Source organism: Drosophila takahashii, chromosome 2L (genome assembly GCF_030179915.1).
Source record: "Drosophila takahashii strain IR98-3 E-12201 chromosome 2L, DtakHiC1v2, whole genome shotgun sequence".
In the NCBI taxonomy this organism is placed as follows: domain Eukaryota; kingdom Metazoa; phylum Arthropoda; class Insecta; order Diptera; family Drosophilidae; genus Drosophila; species Drosophila takahashii.
In genome coordinates this window covers 489,529-516,411 of record NC_091678.1, presented here as the reverse complement: position 1 = coordinate 516,411, position 26,883 = coordinate 489,529, and the positions used below count along the sequence as shown (strand labels likewise).

The 26,883-nt window shown below is 44.9% G+C and overlaps 3 protein-coding genes across 7 annotated transcripts in view; 2 read left to right on the top strand and 1 right to left on the bottom strand.

Moving 5' to 3' along the window:
* Positions 1-3,510: 3,510 nt before the first annotated feature.
* Positions 3,511-5,784, top strand: Ent1 (Equilibrative nucleoside transporter 1). Its single transcript, XM_017148296.3, has 4 exons — positions 3,511-3,998; positions 4,253-4,553; positions 4,606-5,076; positions 5,132-5,784. Exons 1-4 carry the CDS (start codon positions 3,723-3,725, stop codon positions 5,524-5,526), a joined length of 1,443 nt encoding a protein of 480 aa, XP_017003785.2. The 5' UTR covers positions 3,511-3,722; the 3' UTR covers positions 5,527-5,784.
* A 1,897-nt stretch (positions 5,785-7,681) lies between these two features.
* Plc21C (Phospholipase C at 21C) overlaps positions 7,682-26,883 on the bottom strand; it is a 48,115-nt gene continuing 28,913 nt past the window's right edge. For 2 of the 5 annotated variants that reach the window (XM_070211541.1, XM_070211542.1), the window contains exons 4-17: positions 21,400-21,537; positions 19,664-19,797; positions 19,060-19,245; positions 18,355-18,552; positions 17,413-17,595; positions 16,387-16,567; positions 15,106-15,340; positions 13,174-13,328; positions 11,190-11,403; positions 10,250-11,113; positions 9,492-9,966; positions 9,029-9,424; positions 8,828-8,972; positions 7,682-8,767 (exon numbers count right to left, since the gene is read on the bottom strand). In XM_070211541.1, coding sequence (XP_070067642.1) covers positions 8,534-8,767; positions 8,828-8,972; positions 9,029-9,424; positions 9,492-9,966; positions 10,250-11,113; positions 11,190-11,403; positions 13,174-13,328; positions 15,106-15,340; positions 16,387-16,567; positions 17,413-17,595; positions 18,355-18,552; positions 19,060-19,245; positions 19,664-19,797; positions 21,400-21,537 — 3,738 coding nt within the window. In that variant the 3' untranslated portion in view covers positions 7,682-8,533. The remainder of the gene's footprint in view (positions 8,768-8,827; positions 8,973-9,028; positions 9,425-9,491; positions 9,967-10,249; positions 11,114-11,189; positions 11,404-13,173; positions 13,329-15,105; positions 15,341-16,386; positions 16,568-17,412; positions 17,596-18,354; positions 18,553-19,059; positions 19,246-19,663; positions 19,798-21,399; positions 21,538-26,883) is intronic. The other 3 variants (XM_017148107.3, XM_070211543.1, XM_070211544.1) reach the window with 3 other exon arrangements.
* Positions 23,974-26,706, top strand: LOC108061948 (uncharacterized). The gene has a single exon (XM_070216932.1). It carries the CDS (start codon positions 24,285-24,287, stop codon positions 26,598-26,600), a length of 2,316 nt encoding a protein of 771 aa, XP_070073033.1. The 5' UTR covers positions 23,974-24,284; the 3' UTR covers positions 26,601-26,706.

The following is a 26,883-nucleotide window of genomic DNA, read 5'->3' as shown; positions in this document are numbered from 1 at the left end:
AAAGGTTCGCTTAAGGTCAGACACTTGATTAGAGTAATCTTTTCTCGCAGATTTTCGGATTTGGTGGCTGTCATTGAACTTGAACCCGGGGCGGAAACGAAATCGAAATCGGAATCGAAGCATGTATTTAGCTAATTGCCTGAGAGCCGAAATCGCAACGAAACCCCTTACCTTGCCTCATTAATCATGCCAAAAATGCATATTTCTGCTTAGGCGGCTTTTTAATTAATTTGATTAGCATTAATCGTTTCGAATGCGAATTATGAATCAATTTATGGCTGTGTTTCGATCTCTCTCTCTCTTTCGCTTGTGGCGGCAGAAACGAGTTCGTTGCCTAAGTCTTTCGTTTTCCTCGCAGCATCCGAGACTTAATCATTTTGACATGTCTCGCCTTCATTTGCATAATTTTGAATAACGTTAAATGCCGGGACACGCCCCCAAAAGTTACCGCTTTTCGAATCGGGCGTGGGTCGATCTTTGCGATCTCCGCGATCTCCGCGATCTCGAAGATTATTGATCGAACGGATCATGAATATGCAGAATGCCGCTATTAATTGGACAGCTCACAAGATTGTTAGCTTCTTGAATACGGCAGTGAATGTGGGCCACGCTTGGCTGGGTTCGAAATGCTTAATTACTGATCTACACTGGGCTACAAAGAATGGATATTGGCAGATAATCTTTAGATCATTGTCTTACACCAATGATTTCACAGTGAACAACAAATAATTACTGAATTAAATGTTGGTAAAAGTCAAAGAAACGCCTCTATGTTTTTATCAACTTTCTATAATTTTTAATGGATTTTCTGGGAATAATATATGAAATTTTTATATGAATCTGCATTTTGTATTACTTTTAGCTATTTGCTTTTTATTTGACATACATACTTTTTTACAACACACACTTTCTGGTTAATTATTAGTTGTGGAACATGCTTTCTTTGATTGATTTTCATGGTTAGCTGATCTCGGCTAGGATGACCTCATCTGGGATCACTCAACTCGCATGTAAATGCGTCGGAATTCAATTAATAACCCACCAAGAGCATGGGAAGCCCCCGAAAAGGGCGGAAGGGGGGCAGGGCGACCTACAGCAATGCCCATGCCCAGTCATGCTCGGCTTGTTTGGCTTGGAGCTCTCCTCCGGATCCAGCGGATCCCAGCCAGCGGAGCTCTCACCACGTCAGCCAGACGGACAAATGTTTGCACAACACACGATAATGATGACAGGCCAAATTAGCTACTAATTTTCACACACACAGGTAAAGGAACATGGACATGGCAAAGGGTCAGTCAGTCGGAGCGCCAGGACCTCACACAGCTGACGTTAGTTAATTTCTGGCACCGGAAGTTGAGAGTTTCCACGGGGGGATCAAAACGCTGGCTGCAAATTGCCATAAATCAGCATTTGATTATCCTTTGGCCCGCCTAATTTTACCTCTTGGCTAATTTTTGACTCCCTCCTTCTCCTTCTCCCTTTCTCTTTCCCACTCAACGCGGATGTCATGTGCGTGTTTGGTTTGTTTTTAATTTATTAATTACTAGGCGGTCCCGCTGCTCAGCCAACTCGGATCCGGTATCTCTGGCCAGGGCTTCTGTTATTAGCGAAATCTCCTCATCTCCGTTCTGGGTGATCCGCCAGTTGGCGATGATCCCAAGCTAACGGTTGCGGGGAATGCGAAAAAGGCCAAAATAAAGCTAGATTTGGGTGGTTTTAAACTCGTTAAAAGAGAGTGTAGGTGTGTTTTTTTTTAAAAACCTGGATAGAAATTGGTAAAAGTTATAAGTATCTAAATAATTAAGTCTTGTGAGTATAATATTTAAGTTTGTTGAACAACATTTTTTTTTTAAATTTAATTAAACTTAATTAGCTGTCTGTTTGACCTATGTATTTCTTTGTGTGTGCTTTCTAAAGTCTCTTTAAAATTGAATATGATTTAAAAAAATCTTAAAAATTTATTCTCGGGCCATGGATTTATCTTGGGTTTTTATTTATGCCAAATGGCTTCGCCTCCACAGCTTTCCTTGCTAAACGGCGGCTGTCAAGCAACCCAAACAACTGCCACTTGGCTACCCGAAAAGCCAGGGATCTTTGGAGCGCAGCCAAGATCACCTCGGGTGGTCGGAGGACGTCACTCAAATTGAAGTCCGGCAAATGAGAATTGCCGTGGAGCATGAGGAGGGGGGCATCCCATATCCACTGGCCAATCTCCATCATCTCCGTCTGTGAGCTGGAGTTGTTGGATTTTTAATTAAGCGTGGCCTGCACCCGAGGCTTTTCGTCAAGTAGCCCATCTCGACAGGGGAAGTACGAAGAGTTCTCGGGTCTTGGCTCTCGGATGTGGATGAGGAACAGGTCTTGTTAGTAATTTTTAATTTGAGCTCTTCTGACAGCCAGCTGTCATATAAATTTAATTGAATTTACATTTTTATTAATTGCCAACTCGGCTAGTGAGCCAGTTGAGCCCGTGGAGGAGCTACCCGTTGGCATGAATGGGAGATGAGCTGCTCAAACTGACTGGCTACTCATCATCCACCGACCATAGTCAGTCTGTGAATGAATTTAATTTGAGATGATTTGTTGATGGTTTCGTTGCGGTGATTTCTTGCTGACTAATTTAATGTGATTTTTAAATTGCCAGTCGACCGATTCTGAGTGTGTGGCCTGCGAAAGGGGAATTGGAATCGGGGAATCTCCTCGGGAGATTGATTGGGCCTCTGCTGGCAACATTTTTACGGAATTAATGAGATGACACGCCTCTCGCTGGGATACGAAAGCGTACCCCCCTCGGGATCATTATGAACTAATCTAATTTGCAAGCCCAGCGATGACAATCGAAGTCCAAGGAGTAGAGTCCTCGATCCCCTGATCCTCCTCCTCTTTCCTCCAACCAACTGACCAACGCTAACGAGTCGTCCTCTGCGAAGACCCCTCTTCAGTTTAATTCGCAAATCAAACAACCGCAGGGCAGAGATCGGAAATTCGCGCATAAGTAAATTAAAAAGAAATTTATGTCCCGGCCATCGAGGGGCTCGGAATGGAGGAGAATGGGATGGAGCATGTGTAAACCGGTTTCGAAGACGATCGCGAATGCAAATCCAATTAAAATTTCCCAACTGCAGAATGGGCGGTGGCGAAGGGGGAGGGGGTGTGTTGGGCGGATCGCATCCTGCGACTGGCGCTAAGCCGTAAAACGAAGCTGTGCGCTGATTTAAAACACTGCGGGGCGTGCTTATTGATTAAATACAAATTGCATTCATTCATCATCAGCTCTAGGGGCTGCTTGATATTGGTGCTCTTTTTATTGTTGCTGTTTTTGTTGGCAATTAAATTACGATTCGAGGTGAATACACAGCTCGTTTGCCAAGTAAAATGTTTCAAAGGGGTTTGAATTTCGCGCCAAGCGCTGCCAACTTGGTGAGAACGGTGATGTGGCGTTAGTGTGTTTCATTAATAGCTGACTATCGATTATTAATCGAATTGCCTACCATCCCTAGCGTATTTTTATTATTGTGTTGTTTTTAACTGGACAAAATTCTTGGTTTTTACTCACTTATAACAGTTTGCATGCACTGATTGATACGGCAATTAGTAAACAGCTGATTTAGCAACTATAAAAAGAGTAATACATCTGTTGCTGAATGAATCTGAACAAAGTCATCGATGGCGTTGTAAATTAATGAGTAACTGGACAAAACAACAAGTGCAATTCAAATTCAATGCCGGGAGGCAGTGACGACACTCGGCCCCTGGTGGCCGCCCAGGAGGAGGAGGAGGATGATGAGATCCTGGGCACCGAGGGCAGCTTTGTGCCCGCCTTTCGGCCGCAGGACCACCAGGAGTACAACCTCCTGGGGCACCGCCAGCAGCAGCAGGACGAAGTCGTCCTGGTGTCCAACGAACCCACCAGTGGTCGCTTGTTTACCTACTTTGTGTTCTACCTGCTGGGCATTGGCACCATGACCCCATGGAACTTCTTTGTCACAGCCGAAGATGTGAGTTTTAATGAATGGAAATTTCCCAAACCAACACCCAAACTCGCACCCGCATCCTAGTCAATCGCAGTGAACTTCGGACATGTGGATTCCAAACAGCTGAACAACTGGGCCAAGCGCAATTCTAAGGCGCGCTGCTTATCAGCTTTGCTGTTGTTATTGTTTTTTTACGATCACGCCGAGACGATAAGTCTCTTTTTCCATTTCCTTTGTTTTCCGCTGACTCAAGCTTTAACCCTCTCTCTTTTTTGCAGTACTGGAAGTACAAGTTTCGGAATGCTTCTATTAACACCACCGATCTGGACGAAGAGCTCACCCCGCTGCAAAAGAGCTTCACCTGCGACCTCACCCTCACGGCCACCATTTCGGGCACCACCTTCCTTCTGCTAAATGCCATCTACGGTCACCATGTTTCGCTGCGCACCAAGATGCTGGGCACGCTGTGGGTGATCCTCGTCCTCTTTGGCGTGACCACTGGCTTCGTGGAGGTCAACACGGACACGTGGCAGGAGCAGTTCTTCCTCATCACGCTCATCATTGTGGTGCTGCTTAATAGTGGGTATTCTTAACTGCTAATTAAATATATTATAACACTTATCTCCTGCAGTTTCTGCGGCCACCATGTCGGGAGCTCTTTACGGAGTCGCTGGACTGTTTCCCTCCGAATTCATCACCGCTGTGGTCAGCGGACAGGCTCTCGGAGGCATTCTCACCGCCTTGGCCTTCATTCTTGTGCTCGCCTTCGACACGGGCCCCAATACCACCGCCTTCATCTTCTTCATCGTGGGCGGCGTGCTCATCCTGCTCTGCATTGTGTGCTATGTAATCCTGGCCAGACAGCCCTTCTTCCGCTATTATCTCGAGGGCGGAGACAAGTACAAGGTCATCCGAGCAGTGCCGTCGCACAGTCCAAATGAAGGAGCAGAGGGCTTGCCGCTGGAGCCAATTTTAAGGCAGGTCATGTCGAAGATCTATCTGCACGTCATTTGCCTTGCGCTTCTCTACACTACCACATTGTCCGTCTATCCGGCGGTTACAGTGCTGATGCAGTCCGAGTACGGACACAGTGAGTGGACAGGTGAGCTAAACATTTATTCTTAAAAACCTCCGAATTTTAAACAATCTCCTGTCAGATGTCTACTACCTGCCCGTTGTTAACTATTTGATCTTCAACTGCGGTGACTACTTTGGGCGTCTTTTCGCTGGCTGGCTGGAGCGTCCTACCAACCAAAACACCTCGTTGTTGTTCGTTGTAGTTCGCATGGCGTTCGTTCCGTTCTTCCTCTGCTCCAACTCCAGTGAGCACAACTTTCTGCCTGTTCTGGTCAAGCATGACTACTCCTTCATTGCGATGATGGTCGTGTTTTCCCTGTCCAATGGCTTTTTCACAAACATACTACTCATAATGGCGCCGAAAAGCGTGAAGCAGCACGAAAAGGAGCTGGCTTCCTCCATTATGGCGGCCGCCTTGAGCTGCGGCATGGCTGTGGGATCGCTGCTCAGTCTGGTTTTCGTTCAGATGCTGTGATCACGCCAGAAACAATGAGTCTGCCGATGGTGCCTTAGGAAATTATAGAATCTGTAAGCTTTATAGTGTCATTTCACCTGATATTGTTTCCATATCGTATAAGTGGTGTTTTTTTTATAGTTAACTCTAAATCCTCTCATTTCTATTGTTTTTTACCATATTCACTGTATCATGTTGCCAATATGTAAGTTTTGAAGTTTTTCTTATGTGCTAGGAATAAGGCCATTTTTTGAACAAACAAAGAACAAAGAACAACAATTCTCTTGGTTTAACGTTTATTTTAGTTTTTCTGCGGATCACAACAACAATGTGGATAAATTTTATTTGTTTTCCTTTCGACATTATTCTTTGATTTAACTAATGAACTCCATTGTAACGTTGACTGCAAAGGGTTGTGTTTATACAGGAAATTTCGTCCAAAAAGGCTAGGCGCAGTTGACTGACTGCTGAGAAGTTTAACGAATTTTAAAAATCAAGAATATGGTCTGAAATGCTCACGCCTGTTTTGAAAAAACTGAATGCACTTTTGTAAGAAAAAGTATGCTTTAATATATTAAGTGTTCATTGATTTGAATAAAGAAAGCAAGCAAAAGTATGCTTTAAAAGTAGTTGTTAATTTTTAAACAGTGAAAGGAATCCAATTCCGGATGTGGAAAAAGTCGTCGTTTTTGTAAACTTTTAAAAACTTCATTTAGAACAGGTCGAAAAATGGTATCCTTCGTATATCTTGTTAATTTGTTAATTCATTTACTAGTTTCAAGTAAACTTTATCTTAAATTCTTGCTAACATCAAGAGTTTTGTTTCGGTAAACGTTTTATAAGTGCCTTGGCAATATTATTGCAACAATGGGTTCGGTTTGTCAATATGTAGATTTATATATAACTCTAGGGTAAGTCTAAACATTTATTTAACTAGTTTAAGTTATAGGCAACAACAAATTCGTTAGTTGCTCTGCTCAAAATGTATTCTGCTCCTCCTCTTCCGTTATGGCCTAAATTGTTTCCGTATTTACTTTCTTATTCATTTTTGTTTCCTTCGAAATCTTACGCTGCCCTTCGGTTTTCTGGTGTTTGACACCGATTTGCTTTTCAATCTAAATTTCATTTTCGTATAAGTTTATGACTTTATCGTTAACTTAGCTTAACAAACAACACACGCAAACAACGAACATCGATTAAAGCCTTTCTTGAAGTGGGGTTTTGGGGTTAAAGGGTTAGGTTATCGAGCGGGTGGCATGCAAAAGATAGTCTGCGGTTTATAAAGCAACTACAACATCGACGGTAGGGATAGCAAAGAACATCGACAGCACACAGATACGGATGCAGGGATATAGTTGATCGAGTAATGCTTACATACGTACAACACCAAAACTATTTTTCGAATTTCTGCTGAGTGGCAACAATGTTAATTGTTAATTTGTAATGCTGCTGCTATTGGATAAGTCAAGCCAATACACAATTACACAGAGATATGTAGACACCGAATGAGATAGACGATAGACAACCAACATCGACATCGATGCAAATTACTGGAGAAACACACAGATACCAATACTCTGGATATTGCTTGTTCGCTATGTGGATATATCGTAAGTTGTGGAACACTCTTAATATGAAATCTACGACACACGCACATCAAAATTACAACATCAATTGTGGGAGTGGGAACAGGGGGACCAACTGCCAGCGAGATTCGGGAGAAGATCGGTAGTCGGTTCTTGAGTAAGAGTTACGGGAAATTACAACATCTAAGGTGGTTCTGCCGTCCAGTGAAATGTCCTTTCAACATTGTTTTGATTATTCTCATAGATTACGTACTCGTATGTATGTTGTGTGGGCTATGCTTGAATTTTGGATTTTGTTACAAGGCAGCTTGGGTTTGTTTGATTCTCTTTTTCCTTTTCTGGGGTTTACGGTTCGATTTACCCAAGGAGTGGTGTCTGGTCTACAACAAAGGTTAAATATACTCATCAAATTTGCATATTTTATTGTTTGATTGTCTTGAGAATGCGGCTCTACACTCTAGTTGCAAATGGCCGTTCGTTTTCTGGTTTTTTCCTTTTTTTGGTGTTGTAGGTTGTGTGCGACGCCGTCTGTGCGTGTATGTGTATGCGTTGGACCAAGGTGAAAGTGAGGAGAAAGTAAAATCAAAGAATAGTGGGAAAACAATTCGATATAGAATTTTATTGGAGCTTTGTAACAACTAAAAAACATAAGAGTAGTGACTAAATCAAGAATAAATAGCAACCAACCGAAAAATAATTGACTAATTGTTGGCCTAGACTTGTGCTCCTCCGGCTTCCGCTTTATAAAGCATCCGCCCTGTGTGCGCACGAGATTCATTCCACAGTTTTCTGTTTGCTTTGTGCGAGAGCCTTAAACTAATCGTATAAATAAGATCGATTAAAACTGATGTAAAATACACACAACCACAATTAGCATTAGATAAATGGAGCACTCGACCTCTCCTTCGTATAGACAAATAAATTATACTTAGTTTCTGCTTCTGTTACTTGTTTGCTTGCTTAATTAGACACTCAGAGTTTCAGCGAAGTTCGAATAGGAAGAAACCGTACGGTTCGACGAGGGTTCGATGGATTTGGATCTTTATCTGGATATCCATATCCATCCACACCATAGATATACACCGATAGTCACAGTATACAGATAAAGTACTGCAAAGTACGGATACGTTAACAGTTACACTACAAGTACATCATACATGCGATAGATTTACATCTAGTTTGTTCAGTTAGAAAACGCGTTTCGCTTGGATTCCCTTTAGCAAGGGGGTTTAGATTCTAGAACTAGTCGAGGTCAGTTCCCGTCAAATAGGTTTGCGAGGGTAGGGTGTCTACTCCTCCGCTGCTTAAATTCTACGAAGACTTTTTTCATTTCTATGTTTCTGCTGTAAATACTGAAGACTAACAACTGTAGAGCCGCAATTAATCCTAAGGATAATTGGGGGCGGGGGCTAGGGAGAACAATTCGTAGGGGCGTGGCCCATTTACGTCTTCATCTCCGCTGCTGCGGCGATGCTGTTGTGCGACTTGGCCGGCGAAATGGCCGAGTGGCCGCCGGCAGCCCCCGCGTCCAGATTCAGAGTGAGATTATTGCCAGAAATGGCCGACGAACCGGAGCCCGAGCAGCCGTGGTGATGGGGTCCATGAAAGAGCACCAGGAAGCCATTGTTGGAGACGCAGCTGCGCGATTCCGCCTCCTTGTCGAGGATTTGACGAGCCTGTTTATATGGGATGTACCATTATTAGGATTATCATTTGATGGAATCACAAAGACTCACCTTGGAGCGGTGATCTGCCAAAGCATTGCGCACTGAATCGTGCTGCTTCTGCAGCTCATCCGTGCGACGGTCGAAGGTCTGCTTCAGACGGACTCGCTCCGCCACGCCACGTTCCACCACGGAGCTAGCCACCTCGCGTTTCATTCTGTCAGAAATTTATTTTAATTAAAATAATTAAAGAGGGGGTACTATTCAACCCACCTGATCAGCTCATCCCGATCCCGGTGCACGGTGGCCAGGTTCTTGACCTCGTTGCGGCGCGCCTCCTGCAGCTGGTGCATCACCTCGCCGGTGACCTTGTCCAGCGACGCCTTCAGCTGCTTCGTCTGACCAGCCTGCGAGGTCTTCAGCACCTTCTCGGCTGCCGAGTAGATGGCCTCGTGGTACTTCTCCTGCAGCTCGCGATACTGCGAAGTGTACTCGCGACAGGCACTGCGCAATCGCGACTCCTGGGTGCCGCCGCCGTCCAGGCCACTGCTTCCGCCGGCCAAATCCTCGCCAGCATCGGCGGCTGCGCTCTCCTCGCTGCTGTCGCCCAGATCCAAAGGGCAGGCGGGGATCTCCACGCCGGGCTCGCTGTGCGGAGAGAGACAATTACTAATTTCAACGGCGTCGTCTGGCAGTGCCACACCCACTGATTTCGGACTCCCGCCCTGCTACTTACAGACTCTTGTTGCTCAGCCGCTTCACCAGCTTGTTGGTGATGGCAAACTTGGGTTTCTTGCCCTCCAGAGGACTCGACTTCTGGCCGGCGATCTTGACCTTCTCCTTGTCGTGCTTCTTGCGCAGCGACTCCAGCTTCTTCTCCATCTCGAGACGCTTTTCCTTGACGCTCTTGTGGTCGAGGATCTTGTCCAGCGGTTCGGCCAGCACCAGATCCACATCGAACTGCGAGGACTCCACCTGGCGAATGGAGGTGCTCACGGACTGATCCAGGGAGTGCTGGTGCTGAATGGAGGGGGCCACGATGGAGCCGCTCGAGTCGAGTTCTCCGCCCCTTCCGCCGTCGGTGCGATCCATGGTGACCTCCACACTCATCGCCGCCGCCGCCGAGATGCTCGGCCTGTGCTTGGGCGAGGTGGCTAGCGACTCCACGGGACGCAGCTCCTTCTTCTGGCCACCTACTTGGACGAAAACGACTGGGGGATCAGACAGAATCGAACAGCGAGCGAGTGGGGCAGGGGATTGGGTTCAGAGGTGGTGCAGTTTGTGTGTCCGTCAACCGTTTTGAGAGTGTGGGAGGGTGGTGGATAGTGGGTTGGGTAGTGTTTGTGGTGTATAACCAAATCCGAAAATCCAAAAGTACAACCGAAAGTTATATGAAACGTTACCAAAAAGAAAAGTAGAAAGAAAAGAAGGTAAATTAAAATGGCAACGAGTGGTGCTACTACTCCTTACAAGGCAACTGAATAGGTTACTCACACGACTTGGACAGGTCCTCATCCCCGCCGCCCAGCGCTTCGGCCTCGTCCGTCAGGACAGACAGCTGAATGTCGCGCTTCTCCAGCTCACTCTGGTACTTGATCGGATTTGCCAGGGCCTCGGCGAAATTGGAGAGATCATCGGGCACGTAGTCCTTGACCACCACGCACAGGAAGAGGGAGGCCAGGGCGATGGGCTGGCCCACCTCCGAGCGGAGATTCACATGGCGGTAGCCGGGACAAAGTCCAATGACGGGCAGCACCCGATGGCCAATCAGTTTGCCGCCCTCTTCGTAGGCTGCGATGCGAATGCTCGCCAACTCGGGCAGCACCACCTTCTTAAACACAAAGGGCTCCTCGTCGTACACGGGATTCATTCCATTATCCCGGACCGTCTTGGTGCGGAACTTCTTCCTCACCGTGTCGGCCGGCAGTCCGTACATGTCCACCTCCACGAAGGTGTTGGCCCTCTTGTCCGTGAGAAACTGACCAGATAAAACGGTGATCGAAACAGTGCCCGCTATAATCCCATCCACCGTGCTCTCCGCAAACGGATCCAGGCGGCGATCCGAGCGACGCATGAACTCCGGCTTGAGCAGGTAGCCCGATCGAGCGTTGTACTCGAAGATGCCCAGGTTGAGCTGCATGGCCAGGTCGAGGGTTTGGAAGTTGAGGGCCACCAGCTGGCAGCCGGCGTTCCAGAACAACTGAGGCATGAAGTTGGAGCTATCGAAGCGAGTGCCCGCCGGGTAGACTCGCGACAACTGGTGCTTGTTGTAGTTCACAAACTCAATGGGTCGCTCTTTTAAAAGGGTCGTTGCCTGCTTTTCATCGAAAGAGCTCATCTCGTAGCAGCGATTCTTTTCTAAGGGGTTGGTTGGTAAGGGAAATCAAATATTAGAGGTATATTAACATCAAAGATCCAAGTTAGATCTACTTACTTTCCGCATTCTCAAAGGAGCTAAAATGAATGGGCTGCACATAGTTGACCAAAGCCGAGATCTCCGCGCCGGCCTCCGTTTCCTTTTGGGCCTTCTCCGGCGGCGGTTCGTTGCCGCTGGGCAGATTGGGCGTGGTGTTGGGCAGGGATTCGTCGTCCGAGGAGCTGTCCGAATCCGAGGATCCGGTGCTGTCCTTGGAGCTCTGGCGGATTTGCTGTTGAAAGATCGAGGGTTTGTTAGTTTAGCTAATCCATTTGTTTGCCCCCTGTTTCTGTACATATTAAGTATACGCAGTGTGGAACCCCCCATGTCGCAACTATTAAATTGCATGTCATTGCATCGCTGTTCTCGTCCCGAAAGGGTCAACAGGGAATGGCAGATGGAATATGAAACCCATTATTATGTGTTGTGCTCTTGTAGCTGCCACAGATCCAGCTAACTCCTTGTCTTTTCCATTGCACAGTGGAAATATTTTTAATAAAATATATAGTGAGCTAATATATTTATTGAGAAATATATTAAAATTTGAATATATTTCCACTATCTCAGTAGAATATTTTGAGACCATCTCCATAAATTATCCTCTTTATTAAATGACTCGTTTCTGGTTTTCGAATCATTGGGAGAAAAACACTCTCCGATTTTTATACATATAGTTATCATATGATTTTCTCCCTGTGCAGATAATGCGAATGCGGGGCAAGAAAATTGCACAGATTGTGTTTCCTCTTCGCAGCGAAAAAAGGGCTGAAAGCGGGGAAGTACACAATGCATTGCTGGGCATTGCATAAAGTTTACGACACGACGACAACCAGGACATGGCGGTCTGTGGTCTCCGGTTTCCTCATCCCTTTTCCCTTATTCCCCCTAGAATCACGTCACTGTGCCATCGATTTATAAAAGTCCCACAATACCGGCAGCCGAAGGAAGTGCGGATAATGGGCCGCTGGTCGAGCAGCAAGACCCTTTCCTTGCGAATCCCCAATCCCCAGCGGCTAATGAGGCCAAAATGCACAGCTTTCGGCTGCCCGAAATGTAAATGTCCGCCATGTGAGCAGCGGAAGCTTGACTTCCATTAGCGCCAGCAGCCTCCCAAATATTTCGAAAGGGATGAGATTTGGCAAACATTTAGCCAAATTAGTTTGGGTTTCAGTTTGCATTTTGGGGCGGGGAATTCCCCCGAGCCTCTCCAGCTTTGATTACTGATGATCGGTGGGGGCCAACTTCTGATTAGTGAGCATATCGTGTGTCATTTCCCCCTTTGGCCACCAGTTCCGTCCTCCGTCCTCCGGCACTTGGAGTGTCCACAGTTTGCAGTTCGTTGACTGTCACTGGCCATCGGACGACCAACCTAGCCACATCCACATCCACTCTATTCCATTCATTTCCATGCATACATTCATTTATAACTTTTTGTGGGGCAGCCACACACGTGCACTGAGAAAATGAAAGGGGTTCTTGACTGGGATTGTATGTATTATGTATTGATGTATTGGATTGAAAATATAATAGGATTTAATGGTTCTTGCCGAGAAATTCTTTTCCAAATTTCTGTATACATCACTTGACTCTAAAAAGGGAATTTCAAGGACTAAAACTTTTTTCCTCACTGTGCACCAATGCCCATATTTCCTCTTTCGTGTCCTGTCATCATGATTATTGCGTATGCAAACGCCGAACGCAAACAGAGCAGCCCGATGACAATCATCATCAACAGAAAACAGAAAAACAAATCGGCCGGAGTCAACAGAGGAACCGAAAAATACCCCTTGCCTTTGGATATATGGAAACATATCCGTATATCTGTGTATCTGCGACTGGGAGTGGGCCATTAAATGCAATTACAGGCATGCCAGTGGCAGTTTCAGTTCGAATGCCACGCCCACCATAACAATAATGGATAGATACGTTAGATAGGCTATTTTTCCCCTTTGACCTTTTTTTATTATGCTCGATGGCACAGGGAACAAAACTCAGTACTCACTTGCAATGGCGGTGCATGTCCTCCTGTTCCAGCCGCACTTCCGGTTCCGGTTCCCGTTCCCGTGCCAATGTCCCCGTTGGCGGTGCTCCTGGCCACGCCCCCATCCTCGTGGGCGGCCGCCAATGCCACTTGTTGCGCCGCCGCCTTCGCATCCACTGGAAAATTTATAAATAATTTTAATGTTATTATACACCAAGAAAAAATATGAGATTTTTTTTAACTAATAGTTTTAGAAATATTAGTTACTATTATATATTGAAACAAAAGAGAACACTATAGTCAAGTAAGCTAAAGGGAGTGCGAGGGAGATAGAGATATGCATGCAGCAAATCAACTGCTTGCACTGCTTGAATACCATTATTTGCTTTGCTCATAACTTTTTAATCAATAGTCCGATTTGAACAATTTCTTCTACATTTCGATAAATAATACATATAAGCAAGTAATTGTTTTAACATCCCATTCCTACAAAATTCCTTTCATAAAATCTTAATGTGATAGTCCAAAATTATAAAGTTTTAAGAGAAAGTAGAGCCTTTTTTCAAACCAAATAAACCACGACACCATTACCAAACCTATATATTCACTTATTCCCATTTAAGTGTAAGAAATAAAAAAATATAAAACACGCTCGCTGGCAAACCAATTAAGTTATGGGCGAACGCAAAATGCGCCAGGCTTTTAAAATGCAGTTTCGCCTTAATGGAATATAATAAAAATATGTATAAATCAAATTACATAAACCAGGAGTGCGGAGGGGCGGCAACGGCTAAAAAGGATGCAATTGCCGGGCTGGGATCCCGGGGATCCCAGAGATGACAGCCGGGATACGGCAATTGCAGCCGGAGGAGTTGGAGGGGAATCCCAAAGTAATTTGCATTTATAAATTGGCTTTTTGCAATTCATGAGCTAAATGTCATCCGGCCAATGCCAGAAGGATGTGGCTGTTGAGGGAACAGAGGCGAGGAGCCAGAGGAGTCCTGGCGAAACGGCGACAAACGTCGGCCCCCCGGGCCAAACTGCAAACTGCAAACTGTGCAGCTGTGCGAATGCAAATGGCTCCTGCAGGAGTAACTCAATGCTGGCAAACAGGAAGTGTAAGTGGAAGTGGTCAGGCGACAAATTTATAAACAACATTTTCCTAGCATTCCCCAACTTTCAATGAGCAGAGGCTTGAATGCTCTACGCCAAAGTTTTCTTGACTCTGAGGGGAACATGCAAATGCCTGCTAAATATTTGGCTAGCAAATCAAATACTTTGAGACATTGGAATTGGATGTCTGGAAGAATTATACTTGCAAACTAAACTTTGAAATATTCTGTGGGTTTCTCTAACTTAAACATTTAAAATCTAATAAAAGGCAGTGGTTTATATTGGAAGAACTATTTTAGAGTACTGATTTAAAATTTATATTTGTTCTTGATTTACGATAGAATAATTATGAGCATACTAAAGTTTAAGACCAAACAGGATGTTAAACAGCTAGTTGCTCTACTGTGAGTATCGAGCATTTAAAGTCCCAAGTGCTTCCCGTTTGCCAGCCAGCTCAACATCCTGTTCATTAGGAGCCACCCTATCCACCCCCTATTCTGCCAATCCTATCCATCCTCGAGTGCTGTTTCCAATTTTGATATTCCCAGCCTGCCTTGCTGGCTGATGAACTTTTTGCAGAAAAACGTCGAGCAGCTGCTGCGTGTGCGGAACTCATTTGCATTTTTCATAGACCAAAAGGGGATCGTCGTCCTCGGAAGGGGTAAATGGGAAGGCAGAGTGAAGGGCAGGAAGCTCCGATGCCAAAACATATGTGCGTCAGGCTGAAAAAGCAGCAGCAACTCGAGCATGCAGACTCTGGGCACATTAAGCATACGCCATGTGGCTCAGCCAGGAGTAAAATGTAAGGAGTGAGCTTAGTTAGCCAGTTAGTTAACCCACCTGAGTTGGCCGTCGTCAGTTTGTTGCTGGCTGCCGGCGTGCCCACCTGAGCCGGCTTTTTGTGGTGATGATGGTGGTGGTGGTGGTGGTGCTTCTTCTTGTTCTTGATGATAATCTTGCGCCGCAGCATCGCCGGCGGAGGCAGATCCATGTTGGGTTCCAGCGGATGGGAGTCCAGCGGCTTGTCGAGCAGCATATCGCCGAATATTTCGCGACAATAGTTGGCAATTTTGGCCTATCGAAAGAGGGATGGAAATAAGGGTAAAGTAAATGAGCTGGCATAAACTAGAGCCGAGTGACTTGTTAACTAACTGCTAACTGACATTTGATGGGTAAAATAAAGTTTTCCCTCTTACACGGGAAGAAATTGTGACTGAAACTGGTTGAAACTTATACACCTTGTATTTCTACCGTCCTTTTCTTATAGTAGATACTCTGCTATATTTACGATTATCCCATTTTAAACCCTTAAGCTTTAAACCTCTTAAGCAAACTGCTTGGAAATTATGAATAATTTGTATCCGTGTAGTTGTTCCGACATCATATGTTGCAAGTTGGCTCTGCGGCACGTGGCACGTTTGTTAGCTCTTCTCGTTACCTGTGCTCTCCCAGTGGGAAATTTAGTTTATATTACTACTTTTAATGGTTAAACTTTAGCCCCCTTTTCGCCTCAAGTCTCTGTCCTCCTTGGCCCCTTTTACCTTTCAGGCCGTAAAAACTTTGCCTTTGTTATTATCCCGCTCGTGGACCTTAAGCAGCCGGCAATTACCGTTCGAGTGGCTTCTGAGATTCGTGAGTCCTGAGTCCTGAGGCCTGAGTCCCGACTCCCTTCATGGTCTTTAAGTAATGTTCTCGGACTCGAGGACTCAATGACTCCCTTATGTGTGCCGTGTTCTTTGTTTGTCTTTCGCTGAATGATGGATTAGGGTGATGAGTTAAGGACCCTGCTGTTGTCTTAGGACAAGTAACTTTTCGGCCTCCTGTTTTCTGCAATTTAGCGTGGCGAAAGGTGGGAGCCACATTTATTGCCCTTGTCATTTTTCTGTTATTTGCCTTGGTTCGTCATCCCTTTTTGGGACCTATAAACGTACTAGTACTCGTACTTGGATAGATACAAGGTATAGCTTTAAAATAATCGATATTTTCGATATTTTGACTATATTGATTCGATAATATCGATGTTTTAAAGGGAAAACACAAATTAAATATCGATAAATAGCAAATTATCGAAATTTTTAAGCTTTTATACAAGTTATTCCTTTTTTCGCTTATATCTCTCACCTGTTGCCTCGGATTGCAGTGATTCTCAAAGCTCAATATCACAGGGTATTCGGATGTTTTAAATGCACTCTCTGCGATGGCCTCCAGCACGTCCTTGGCGAAAATCTCCGGGACGAACGTATAGCCGTGGACGATGACCGGCTCCTCGGTGCGTCCGTTCCAAAAGTCAAGCTCAACGCATCTGCAATAAAGCGGGTAAGACAGAGCGAAGCACAAGTTGAAAGTGGTAAAAGCAAATGACAATTTCCTACATTTCACTCTTTATTTTCATCGTCTCCATCCGCATCCTCTGCCCATAACCATTTGCCCATTTTCCTCTGTAAATCGCACGCAAAGTGCCGAATGCATTCCGACAGTCGTGCAAGCGGAGAATAAACGCAAAGTAACAACTTCTGCGTCAATAAATTTTGCGATGTGTGTGCATCGTCGTCGGAATCATCGTTCAGTCAGTGACAGACGACGAAATGAGAACACACTCGGCATAAAAATCCCTTAAATCGATTCAATTTAGGACAAATGCAACAAATTCAAGTACTAATTAGTAGGATTTTTGTGGGCAAATGAAGCCATTTAGTTCTCAAACTGAACAACTGGCGTGGAAATAATTGCAAAATTAAGCACTGCACATTTGTTTTAATAGCCATGTGTTGTGCACCTATAAAACAGTGTGCACTAACATTTAACGACCAACTTTAAACTTTTATGGTCCACGAAACTTAACTGATGGCAATTTTCTAAAAATCAAGAACATTTTAAATACAAGGCCTTGGTTATAGGATTATTAAATTGCAGTGTATACAGTTTCCAACGCCGGAAAACTGCACCTGATGTTTTAAGTGAATGCGAGAGAGAGTTGCTTTTTTATGTGAGCGCTTCTCGGCTGAAGGTCACCACATACGCACACACACACACACTTTGGGATAAAGGTCATGGCCAGCTTTCGAGCGACGGAAGGCAGCTGACCACATCAATTGCGTCATTTGCATTCCCCTGAACGACCCGCTTCCGGATTAAGTCCGCACTCACCTGCATCCCGCCAGGAGGCACTGCCTGTAGATCTCCACGGAGGACTTGCCCGTCAGCTGGTGACCCGTCAAGTAGGTGTTGTGCGAGGAGTTGATGAAGTAGTGCGACATCGGCTGGTCCATGTCGTCGCAGAGATCGAGTTTGTTGGGCGCCATGATGGGATTGTCGTCGCCCATTAAGTACCTGTGGATGGAAAGGATGGGATTATCCGATTGTTTGTAAGATAAGCTTATAATAGGATGCTCTAACTATAAGTAACTTGAATATACTTGAAGAAATTAAATCCCCTTCTTAATATTTTATCTGAGTAGAAAGAGGTTAATAATTTACCATTTAAAAGTACATTTCAAAGTAGTGTTGATTTCTTTTATCTATAGTTTCCCTAAAATCTATTTTTAACTTGAAAATTCCACAACCATCTAATATTTTTAATTTCCTCTAAAAAAGAAATGTTTCTGCGTGTAGGTTTCTTTCTGAAATTCGCGGCATTCGGCGGCAGCTGAAGTGTTTGAGCAGCTTTGCAGTTTCAGCTGAAGGTCGCGTCAGTTTGCGCGTCCTTCGTCCTTCGCCTCCTCAGATCCTTTTGCCTGCTGGCTGTAACAGTAAACTGCGAGTTTTCACGACTGCTAAGCCACTCAGGGTTGACTAGAGAGTCCCCCGACAGCCATACCGTTTCCCACACCATTTTCCCGAGAGCAAAAAACAGCGCAACGTCATATCCATATGCATATGCATATGCACTCGCACTCGAGAGGTCCTTCGAGTGACTCTAACAGCCCCAAACAGCTGGCACTGCGCCTGATAAGTTGTCACCCCCAGAAGGGCTCCCCAAAGTGAGTGGATCCTATATGGCATGCACCTCCTTTCAGTCTCAGTCTCAGTTCCACTTGCCATCTCCATCCCCTCAAGCAGCAACAAGTCACGGCTACAGCTACAGCTCACCTCAAAAAGCCATCCAGACTGAGTTGGCCCTTTTGGGCGTTGAATTTGTTGGGCTCGTACTGCTGGATGAGCTCCTTGGCCCGGGCTGGATTGGCGTACGGGTAGAGGATCTCGTTCAGGCGGGGATCGCGCTGCGTCTTGTTCAGGAACTCCACCAACTGGGCGATGGACATGCACTTGCGCTTCGAGTTGCCAACTCTGAGGGAGGGAAAAAAATCAGTTAATTGTGTAAAGTAAAAGTATAAAAATCAATCGGAGAATTAAAATGAAATAAAAAAGAAACAGCTTTAAACAAAAAATAGTAAGTCCACTGCAAATTTAAATATAATACTTTGATTTTCTTAAAATGGATTAAATTTTAGATCTTACAAGTATAGTTATTTGAAGGATTTTAAACTTGGATTTTAATATGGAATGGTGATTTTTATTGACTTTAAAATATTATTTAATAATAATTTCTAACTTGTTTCTAATATTTTTCTATTTAATCATTTTATTTAAATTAATATTATTATTTGTATTATAATTTGGTAGTGATTAGTAGCTTGCTTAAGATAAAATATTTTTATAAGGAGTTTAAAGTAGCCAGCTAGAAATTCAAAACAATACATATTTCAAAATTCAATTCCGAATCTAAACACACCTCTTTCCTAGTGGTAGGTAAATGGTAAATACATTTGATTACTACTTTTCAAGTGCACTTACATGCTGTCAAAGAGCCGCTCAACCTCCGAGCGCTGCGTGAGATATTTGTACAAATTGTAAAAGTCCTCGAATTGAAATTTGGCCACCGATATGCTATCGACCTTTCCCGACGGCAAACCGGTCACGTCCAGCGCCTTCTCGACACGTTTGCGATCCTCCTTGTTCTGGGCGAAAAGTTTTATGATGCTAAAGTGGTCACGACCAGAATTTGACCAGCGGAGGAGTGGAGTGGATTGGGCAGCACGGTTGAACGGTTGAAAGGCAGACAATGCGGTGTTGGTCGGTGTTGGTGTTGATGAGGTTGTTGTCGTCCATCGTCATCATCGTCGTGGTGGCCAGTGATGCATGAGCCACGTTCCAGGAACAGGAGCAGCACCAGTAGCAGGAGCAGGAAAAAGGGAAATTGCGAAATAGAAATTGGCGTAAATTTCAATTTTCAGCTCAACGTCGATGGCTACACTTAACAAATATTTGTCAAGTGCTTCAACGCACAATGCACAAAAGCCAGGGACCCGAAACCCGAAAGTTGGTCAGGATCCCAGGACTCAGGACATTCGGGGTGTATGGAAAGGTATTGGGTTCTGTGGGGGCTGTTTTCAATTACTTTTTCACTGGTATGCGACCGCTCTTGTCCACCTGCAGACACAGCTTGGTGTGGGCCTTCTGCAGGAACATAATCGCCGACCCATTCAGCTGGGCCAGGCTGTAGGCCAACTTGATGAGTCCATCGGACCAGAGCTGCAAAGGCGGAAAGAGAATGCGAGACCAGAAATGGATTAAAATAAGTGCCAAGTTGGGGAGCTATGGTGAAACATCGAATGGAGCCCGAGAAAAGTCTGCATTTGTGGAATATTTGCGTAGAGATAGACTCTTTCTGGGTTTTCTTCTTAGTATTCTGTGTGCGGGGGACTTCAATCAACATGGATATGGATTATAATGAAAAGGGAAGCTGAGAAACTTTTCAATTTATGGACGAACATTAGACTTTCAGGAATAGGATTCATTTAAGTAGCTTTAAAAAACAACAGAAAATAGCTGCGTTAAATTCGTTAAATGTAATTAACAGAAGTAAATCTAATATATAAATAAATTCCTTCTTAATAACCATGTTCAGTTATATCCTTCTAGGCCAAAAAGCTAAGAAATTCCATATATACAAATTATTATTTAGAATCCATTTAATCCATTTACCAGGAAACACCTTCAGGCATATTTGCTCAAAGTTAGCTTGTCGTGAATTTAATTAACCAAAAACGTTCTGCGATTGGCTCATGTAAAAGGAATTTCTGAGTTATTTTATCGGTGGCAACACGGGGCGGATGCGTGATGCAGGCCGCAGATTGATTGTACAGTCAGTTCAGTTTAGTTCAGTTCAGTCCAGTCAGACATTTCATTCTCATTCCTTTCCAGAGACCGAAACTATCGCCCATTCATGTGTATTTATGGCCAATTTTGTTTATTTTGCTTTGCGAAATTCCTTGTGAAAAGTTTATGAAAATTTTCGACATTTTCATAATTTGATTTTCCTTTGTTGCCTGCCATCGTTTCTGCGGTTCAAGTTGCGTTTTGTTTATTTCGGGAATGTCCGCGACGCGTGCCAAAAATAATAACCACAACAGCACGGTCTCGGTTTTCTCTGTTTTCTCGGGGCTGCTGACCATTGATAAAATAGAACATTGATTTTGGGCAAGGTCAATCCAGGACAGACACATGAGAAATGGACGATGGCCGTCGGACAGTGGACAGCGGACACGCCCTCGGACGAAAATCAATAGAAGCACCGTTGAGTTGGTCCATAATAATTTTTACGCGCCTTCGGCGACCCACTAAAAATAGCCAAAACCAGAAAGCGAAAAGGCATAGGTGTGTCCTGGGTGAAAAAAAATGGCAGGGGAAAATACACAAAGAGAAAAAAAAGAAGTACGAGTATAGTATTTAAAATCCCTGGAAAAATAATATACTTTCCTAAAGATCAAAATAATTCTAATTTTAGCTTCATAGTAATAGAAATTAAATATTTGGAAATAAAACGGAAACGTTACGTATTATTTTAAGGATTTGGTAAATATTTTCAAGATTTTAAGATTATAATAATTATTTGATCTTAAATGAAAATCTTTAGACTCTTAATTAGTTATGTACTTTCATTAAGATCCTGCTAATTATTTTTCTTGGTGCACAGTAGCCGACCCTTTATGTCCATCATTAGCGTCCCACTCTCGACACAATTCCCCCAATGACTTGGAACTTGGGAACTGGGCGTGTGTCCAAGTATGTGACCCACAAACGCCAAATGGCTTTCCCTTTCGATACTTTTCGGCTGTCATTAAGTGAACTCACCTGGGCAATATCCCGCCGGGTGCAGCAGAAGTTGACGAACGTCATGTTAACGAAATCCGAGCCATGGCACACGGTCACCGTCTTCTCCTCGAGCGTGTCCTGGGGGCCCAGCGTCACAATCTGGCGCAGCTTGTTGTCCTGCAATCGAGAAAGGATGAGCATGGCTGGTTATTAATTACCAAATGACCAAAGGGATCGAAGGGGGGGACCGGGGGCTACGCGGAAAATGAAGGTTTATTGCCGCCGGCAGTCGTAAATGGAAAGTCATATCCTTTTGCGCGCTAATCCTGCGAGTGCAGCGAAATTCATTTGCTCGCCTCGTAAACCAGACAAACAAACACGATTCCCGAGCTCAACTGACCGGGGTGCCATATTTCAATTAAACGGCACAAATGGATTTACGAGCAAGGGAGAACGTGCATCCTTGCCAGCCAAAGGACCCCAGCCAACAAACCAACCAGGCGAACTCCACTCAGCTGAACTGAACTGAAGGAAAAACATTTCGACTTGCGAGCCAACTGGGTTATATGCAAATGAGCCCGCGACACAAGCAGAATGAATAGCAAAGAGTTTCATTTGTAGACTTTCCAGACAAATGAATACTTCTTGGAGGAACTTTGTAGTAGCTGTTCGAGCTATAAATAAATTACTTTAAATGGAAAGAGTCTTAAAGGGACTTTGCATTTACAATCAATACCTCTAAGAGGTAAAGTACTTTAAATATTATTTAAAAAAGTTAGGGTTACACCATTGTAATATCCTCTTCTTGTACTCAACAGTTTAACACTTTCGCCCCTTTTTATTGCTGGGCTTAGAAACTTATTTTCCCGTCAACCCAGCCGTTCATCTCTTGAACTATTCTACAGGGGCGGAGCTACGAGCTCAGAGCGGGATTATCAACGTCCTTTCGAATGCATGACACATAGTTCGGACACAGGACATTGGACTTTGGACGTCGGACAGTTGACTGCAATAAGGGGCGGCAGACTAGGGGGCGGGGCACTTGAAGCGGAAGCCAGAGCATGAATTTGGCATTAACTTTGTGGCCGCCATGTCTTCGGTGGGAGGGGAAGAGGAGGAGTAGGAGGAGGAGGAGGAGGAGTGTGTGTTTGCTTCCGGCGCTCGGGACATTTGACAAACTGCCCGGGTGGCCAGGGTGGTCCGGGGTGGACCTTATCGGCTGGCAGTTTACAGCGGGATGACAGGACGGAGACCGGCAATGTTATCTTTTGTGCTCGCACATCGAATGCACAAGCTGGGGAATAAAACTCTGGCAGATGACTTCAATGCTCTTAGATGTCTGAGCCCTGATCTGACCTAAAAGCGACTTACGGCCGAAGACCAAAACCAATCATGGTCAGAGCGAAACACTAGAAAAAATACTGGAATTCTAAAACATTAACTAGTTTAAGGTACCCAAGATATGTGAATAAAATAAAATATTCGATATAATTTATTGTACTTCAAATTTTAATTCCCAACAAGTAGAAACCAACCCTGATCTGACCTAAAAGCGACTTACGGCCGAAGACCAAAACCAATCATGGTCAGAGCGAAACACTAGAAAAAATACTGGAATTCTAAAACATTAACTAGTTTAAGGTACCCAAGATATGTGAATAAAATAAAATATTCGATATAATTTATTGTACTTCAAATTTTAATTCCCAACAAGTAGAAACCAACAGGTTCTGATTACCAGGATTTACATTTCTAAAATAAATTAATAATCTACATTTCTAGTTGAAATTTAAAGACGCAGACTTCAAACTTCATTGTCTTAATTCCAAACCATAAATTCCCAAAATGACTAAACTTTTCTGCCTAGTGCATGCAAATCGATGCCTTAATAAGCCTTGCTGGTCAGCAAAATGCCAGGCTCATGGATGGATGATGCGCGCAGCTGAGTCGACTAATTGAAAGGCTTCCCCACTTCACCTCCTCCATTTGGAGGCCATTAAAGCGCCGTTCAGCGGTGATAAACGGGGACTCACCTATGCTGGGAAACCCCGCTTTACTGCAGGCAACGTTTATCTGCGAGCGTCATGATTTGCTTTTAACTAAAAACTAATTCCGGCAAATTTGTCGCTCTGAATAATGTAAATGGCTTTCATGGCCGTCGTCCTGGTTCTCCGGGCTTCCCTTCCACGGGTCGTCTCTGTCCGGATTTTTGGAACGGCACCGTGCGAAGCGTAAAGCGGAAATGACTACGGCGATTATCTTAATTGCTTCTCACGCTTCGCGCTCGGCACTCACGCGCAGCTCCCTCCGCCGCCCCTCAAAATCCGACGACTCCTTTTTGGCCTGCTAATCCTTTGGCTTTGCTCGAAATTTGAATTTTAAGAACGCTCATTATGTACCAAGGAGCAGGGGGTTCGGATGGATGTTTGTGATAATTTTAGACAGCCCCCCAAAGCCCAGTTATTGATTTTTGAAGGTGTTAATCAAATATTACTCAACGCCGTATGACACTTATTGGAAAACGAATGAAAGATTTAATTTAGAAGTTTATATAAATCAGGAAACCAGGAAAATTATATAAATCAGTTCCCTATTGAATTTAACGTCAAACATTTATTCCAAAACAAAATATCCACGCAAAAACACACAGTTGCTCGTCGAGCTAAAAAAAAATTTATAGAAAACCTAAAAGAATTTCTATAAAAACATTCTATTGAGTCCCTCGAACGGAATATATCTTCATTCACCGCAGATTTATAAAAATCCTTTGAATTATCTGTCAGCTGCTTTGGACTGGTTTAGGCAAAAGTATTCAGATAGTCGTAAGAACCAGATAGACTATTTTTTAATTTTACAAAATTTTAAATTTGTATAAAGGACCTCCAAAAAAAGCTATAAGACCTAAATTAAAACTCAGCTAATACATGGGCAGCAAGCGATCTTTTAGCTCTCGCACAGATGCTCCATGCCATCCATTTGACCAGCAGAACTCGGATGTGATCCCCAGACCCTATGAACTGATGCGTCAGAGAAACTGCAAGACGGAGAAGTTCATTCCATGGGAGCGGTATCCCTCCATTAGGCCACCAGTGTCCAAGTGCAGTTACGAGAAGACCAAGAACTGGCTACTGGAATCGGTGGATCGGGGAGGCTGTTTGGAAATCAGTGATAAAGGGCAGGACGCTCTGAAGATCTGGAAAAATAGCCCCGACAAGAGTAGTCTCAAGTATTACGGAGTGGCCGGTGGCTCTGATCTTCCGGAGGCAGTTAGATTCAACAGAACTTTGACAAGCAGCTTGAAGCATGCCAGTGGCCTGAGGAGACCGGTTCGATGTCCACCTGCTCCACCAGAGCCAAAAAGACCGCCACAACCAGCTCCATTATGTCGGCCCTACATCCTCAACCGGGAGGCCCTGAAAGCCGAGCTCCAAAGAATGCCCATTGCCCGGCAGAAACTGCATACCAAGGAGGCTTTTGGAACGCTATTCTGTGAGAAGCAACCGGATCCCATGGATCCCCTGGGAGTGGATGCGGCCACCACTGGAGCGGTGAGCTTGAGAGAAGGCCTGGATATGGTGAATCCAGAGAAGCCGCCAAAGGAGGGATTGAGACGCCATCACTGGTACTGCCCACCGAAATGTGGCGAGCGGGAGAACAAGTGCACCGACTACCAGTGGGCCAAGTACAAGATGGACTCGCGACCCGACGACGAGGCCTTCCAGAGGTGGTTCCTCCAGCAGAAGGCGCCACCGGCTAACGAGCCCCATGACTACGATGAGATGTATAGGCGATTCCAGGCCTGCTTCGAGGTGAAACCCCAACCAGATCCTGAATGCTTGGCTATGGCAAAGTGTTGTGCGAATGTAATCAAGGATATTAAGGAAGTGGTTGGTGGTGGAGGATCCGCTGGCGGAGGAGGAGGTGGATGGGGAGGAGGCGCCGGAGGAGGAGGAGGTACAGGCGGTCCAGGCGGTGAAGAAGGAACAGGAGGAGGTACCGGCGGTGGAGGAGCTACCGGTGGTGGTGGAGCTACTGGAGGTGGAGGAGCTCCCGGAGGTGGTGGAGGTACCACCGGTGGAGGAGGCGGACCTAATAAGGAAGGTAACAAAGGTCAACCTGGTGGTCCTGGTTCTGGTCCTGATACAACTCCAGGTCCACGACCCAAACCTCCTCCAGATGGTACAAATCAGCCAGACAAAGAGAAGGTTGAAGGCGATAAAAACAAGAAGGACAAGGTCAAGGATAAAGATAAGGACAAGGCTACTGGCCAAGATAAAGATACGAAAAAAGAAAAGGATAAAGACGAGGATAAAGGCGATAAAAAGAAGGACAAAAAAGACAAGAAGGAAAAGATCACTGATCCAGATAAAAACATAGAAAAACCCAAAGATACGGACAAAGATCCGGACAAGAATAAGGGAAAAAAGGACAAGGAAAAAGGCGAAGGTAAAGATAAAGAGAAGGGCGATCCCGATAAGGAGAAACCCGAATCGGGCAAGAAGACGAAGGAGGTTAAAGATCCCGATCAGGAGAAAACCAAACCACTGAAGCCCCTAAAGCCGCCCAAGGAACCCAAGGAACCAATCCAAAGCAGAACCGATACGTCCACTCGGGAAGGTACCTCCCTGGATAGGGATTCTGGTTTAATACCACCGATCAAAGAGGAATGGGAAAAGCCTGATAAAAGGCCTCCGCCAGCCAAAGGAGAAGTGACGGAGAAGCCGACGAAGCCACCAAGTAAGAAACCACCGAACAAGAAGCCACCGAATAAAAAACCCACCAAGGGAAAGCCACCAAAAGTCGACGAGGGCGGGAAGAAGGACAAGGAGGAGCCAGCGGAGGAGTCGTGTCCCACCTGCCCTCCAGCCGACTGCCCCTGCTCCATTTGCGACTGTCTGTATGCCAAGAAGCTCCCCATTTCGCCGGCCATGAAATCGGTTTTTGCCCAGGAGAAGGTGCGCAAAATGAGGGAGTACCTCCGCCAGATGCGCCACCGGGAGTACATGGAGTGCGCGGGCCAAAAGCCCATGGCCCCCCAGCACAAGGTGGACCCCATCGACTGCGACAACTGCTTCTGCCTGGATCCCAAGATCTCCGAGTACTGCGAGTGCCTCGGAGCCCTGCAACATCTGCAGCGACTGCTGGGCAAGAAGCGCCATCCCATCGTCAACAACGAGCTGCTCTTCAATCTCGACGATCTCCGCCAGAGAATCGCCCAGCGAATGTGCGAGTGCATCTGAGAAGTCTCACTTTTAGGTCCGTTTTATTGGCTTGTATCCCTTGACACGTTTTAGTGTTTTTTCCAAATTTTACAATTGTATAATAAACGGTCGTTTTTGGTTATAAGGTGTTGAAGGGACTCTGGAAATGCAGGTTTGGGTTAAAATTAGTCACTTCGAAATCGGCATATAGTTATTCAAGTTATGGAATCTTAAAATCCATTTTTGGGTTCCCATTCTTACTTATATGCGATTTTAAAATTCTTCAGAATTCAGAATTTATTTTTAGATTTTTTTTGGGTCT

Coding starts and splice junctions, on each gene's coding strand:
- Ent1 (XM_017148296.3), top strand. CDS start 3,723: ATGCCGGGAGGCAGTGACGACACTCGGCCCCTGGTGGCCGCCCAGGAG. Junction 4,554..4,605: donor CATTGTGGTGCTGCTTAATA/GTGGGTATTCTT, acceptor TATCTCCTGCAG/TTTCTGCGGCCACCATGTCG. Junction 5,077..5,131: donor CGGACACAGTGAGTGGACAG/GTGAGCTAAACA, acceptor ATCTCCTGTCAG/ATGTCTACTACCTGCCCGTT.
- LOC108061948 (XM_070216932.1), top strand. CDS start 24,285: ATGGGCAGCAAGCGATCTTTTAGCTCTCGCACAGATGCTCCATGCCAT.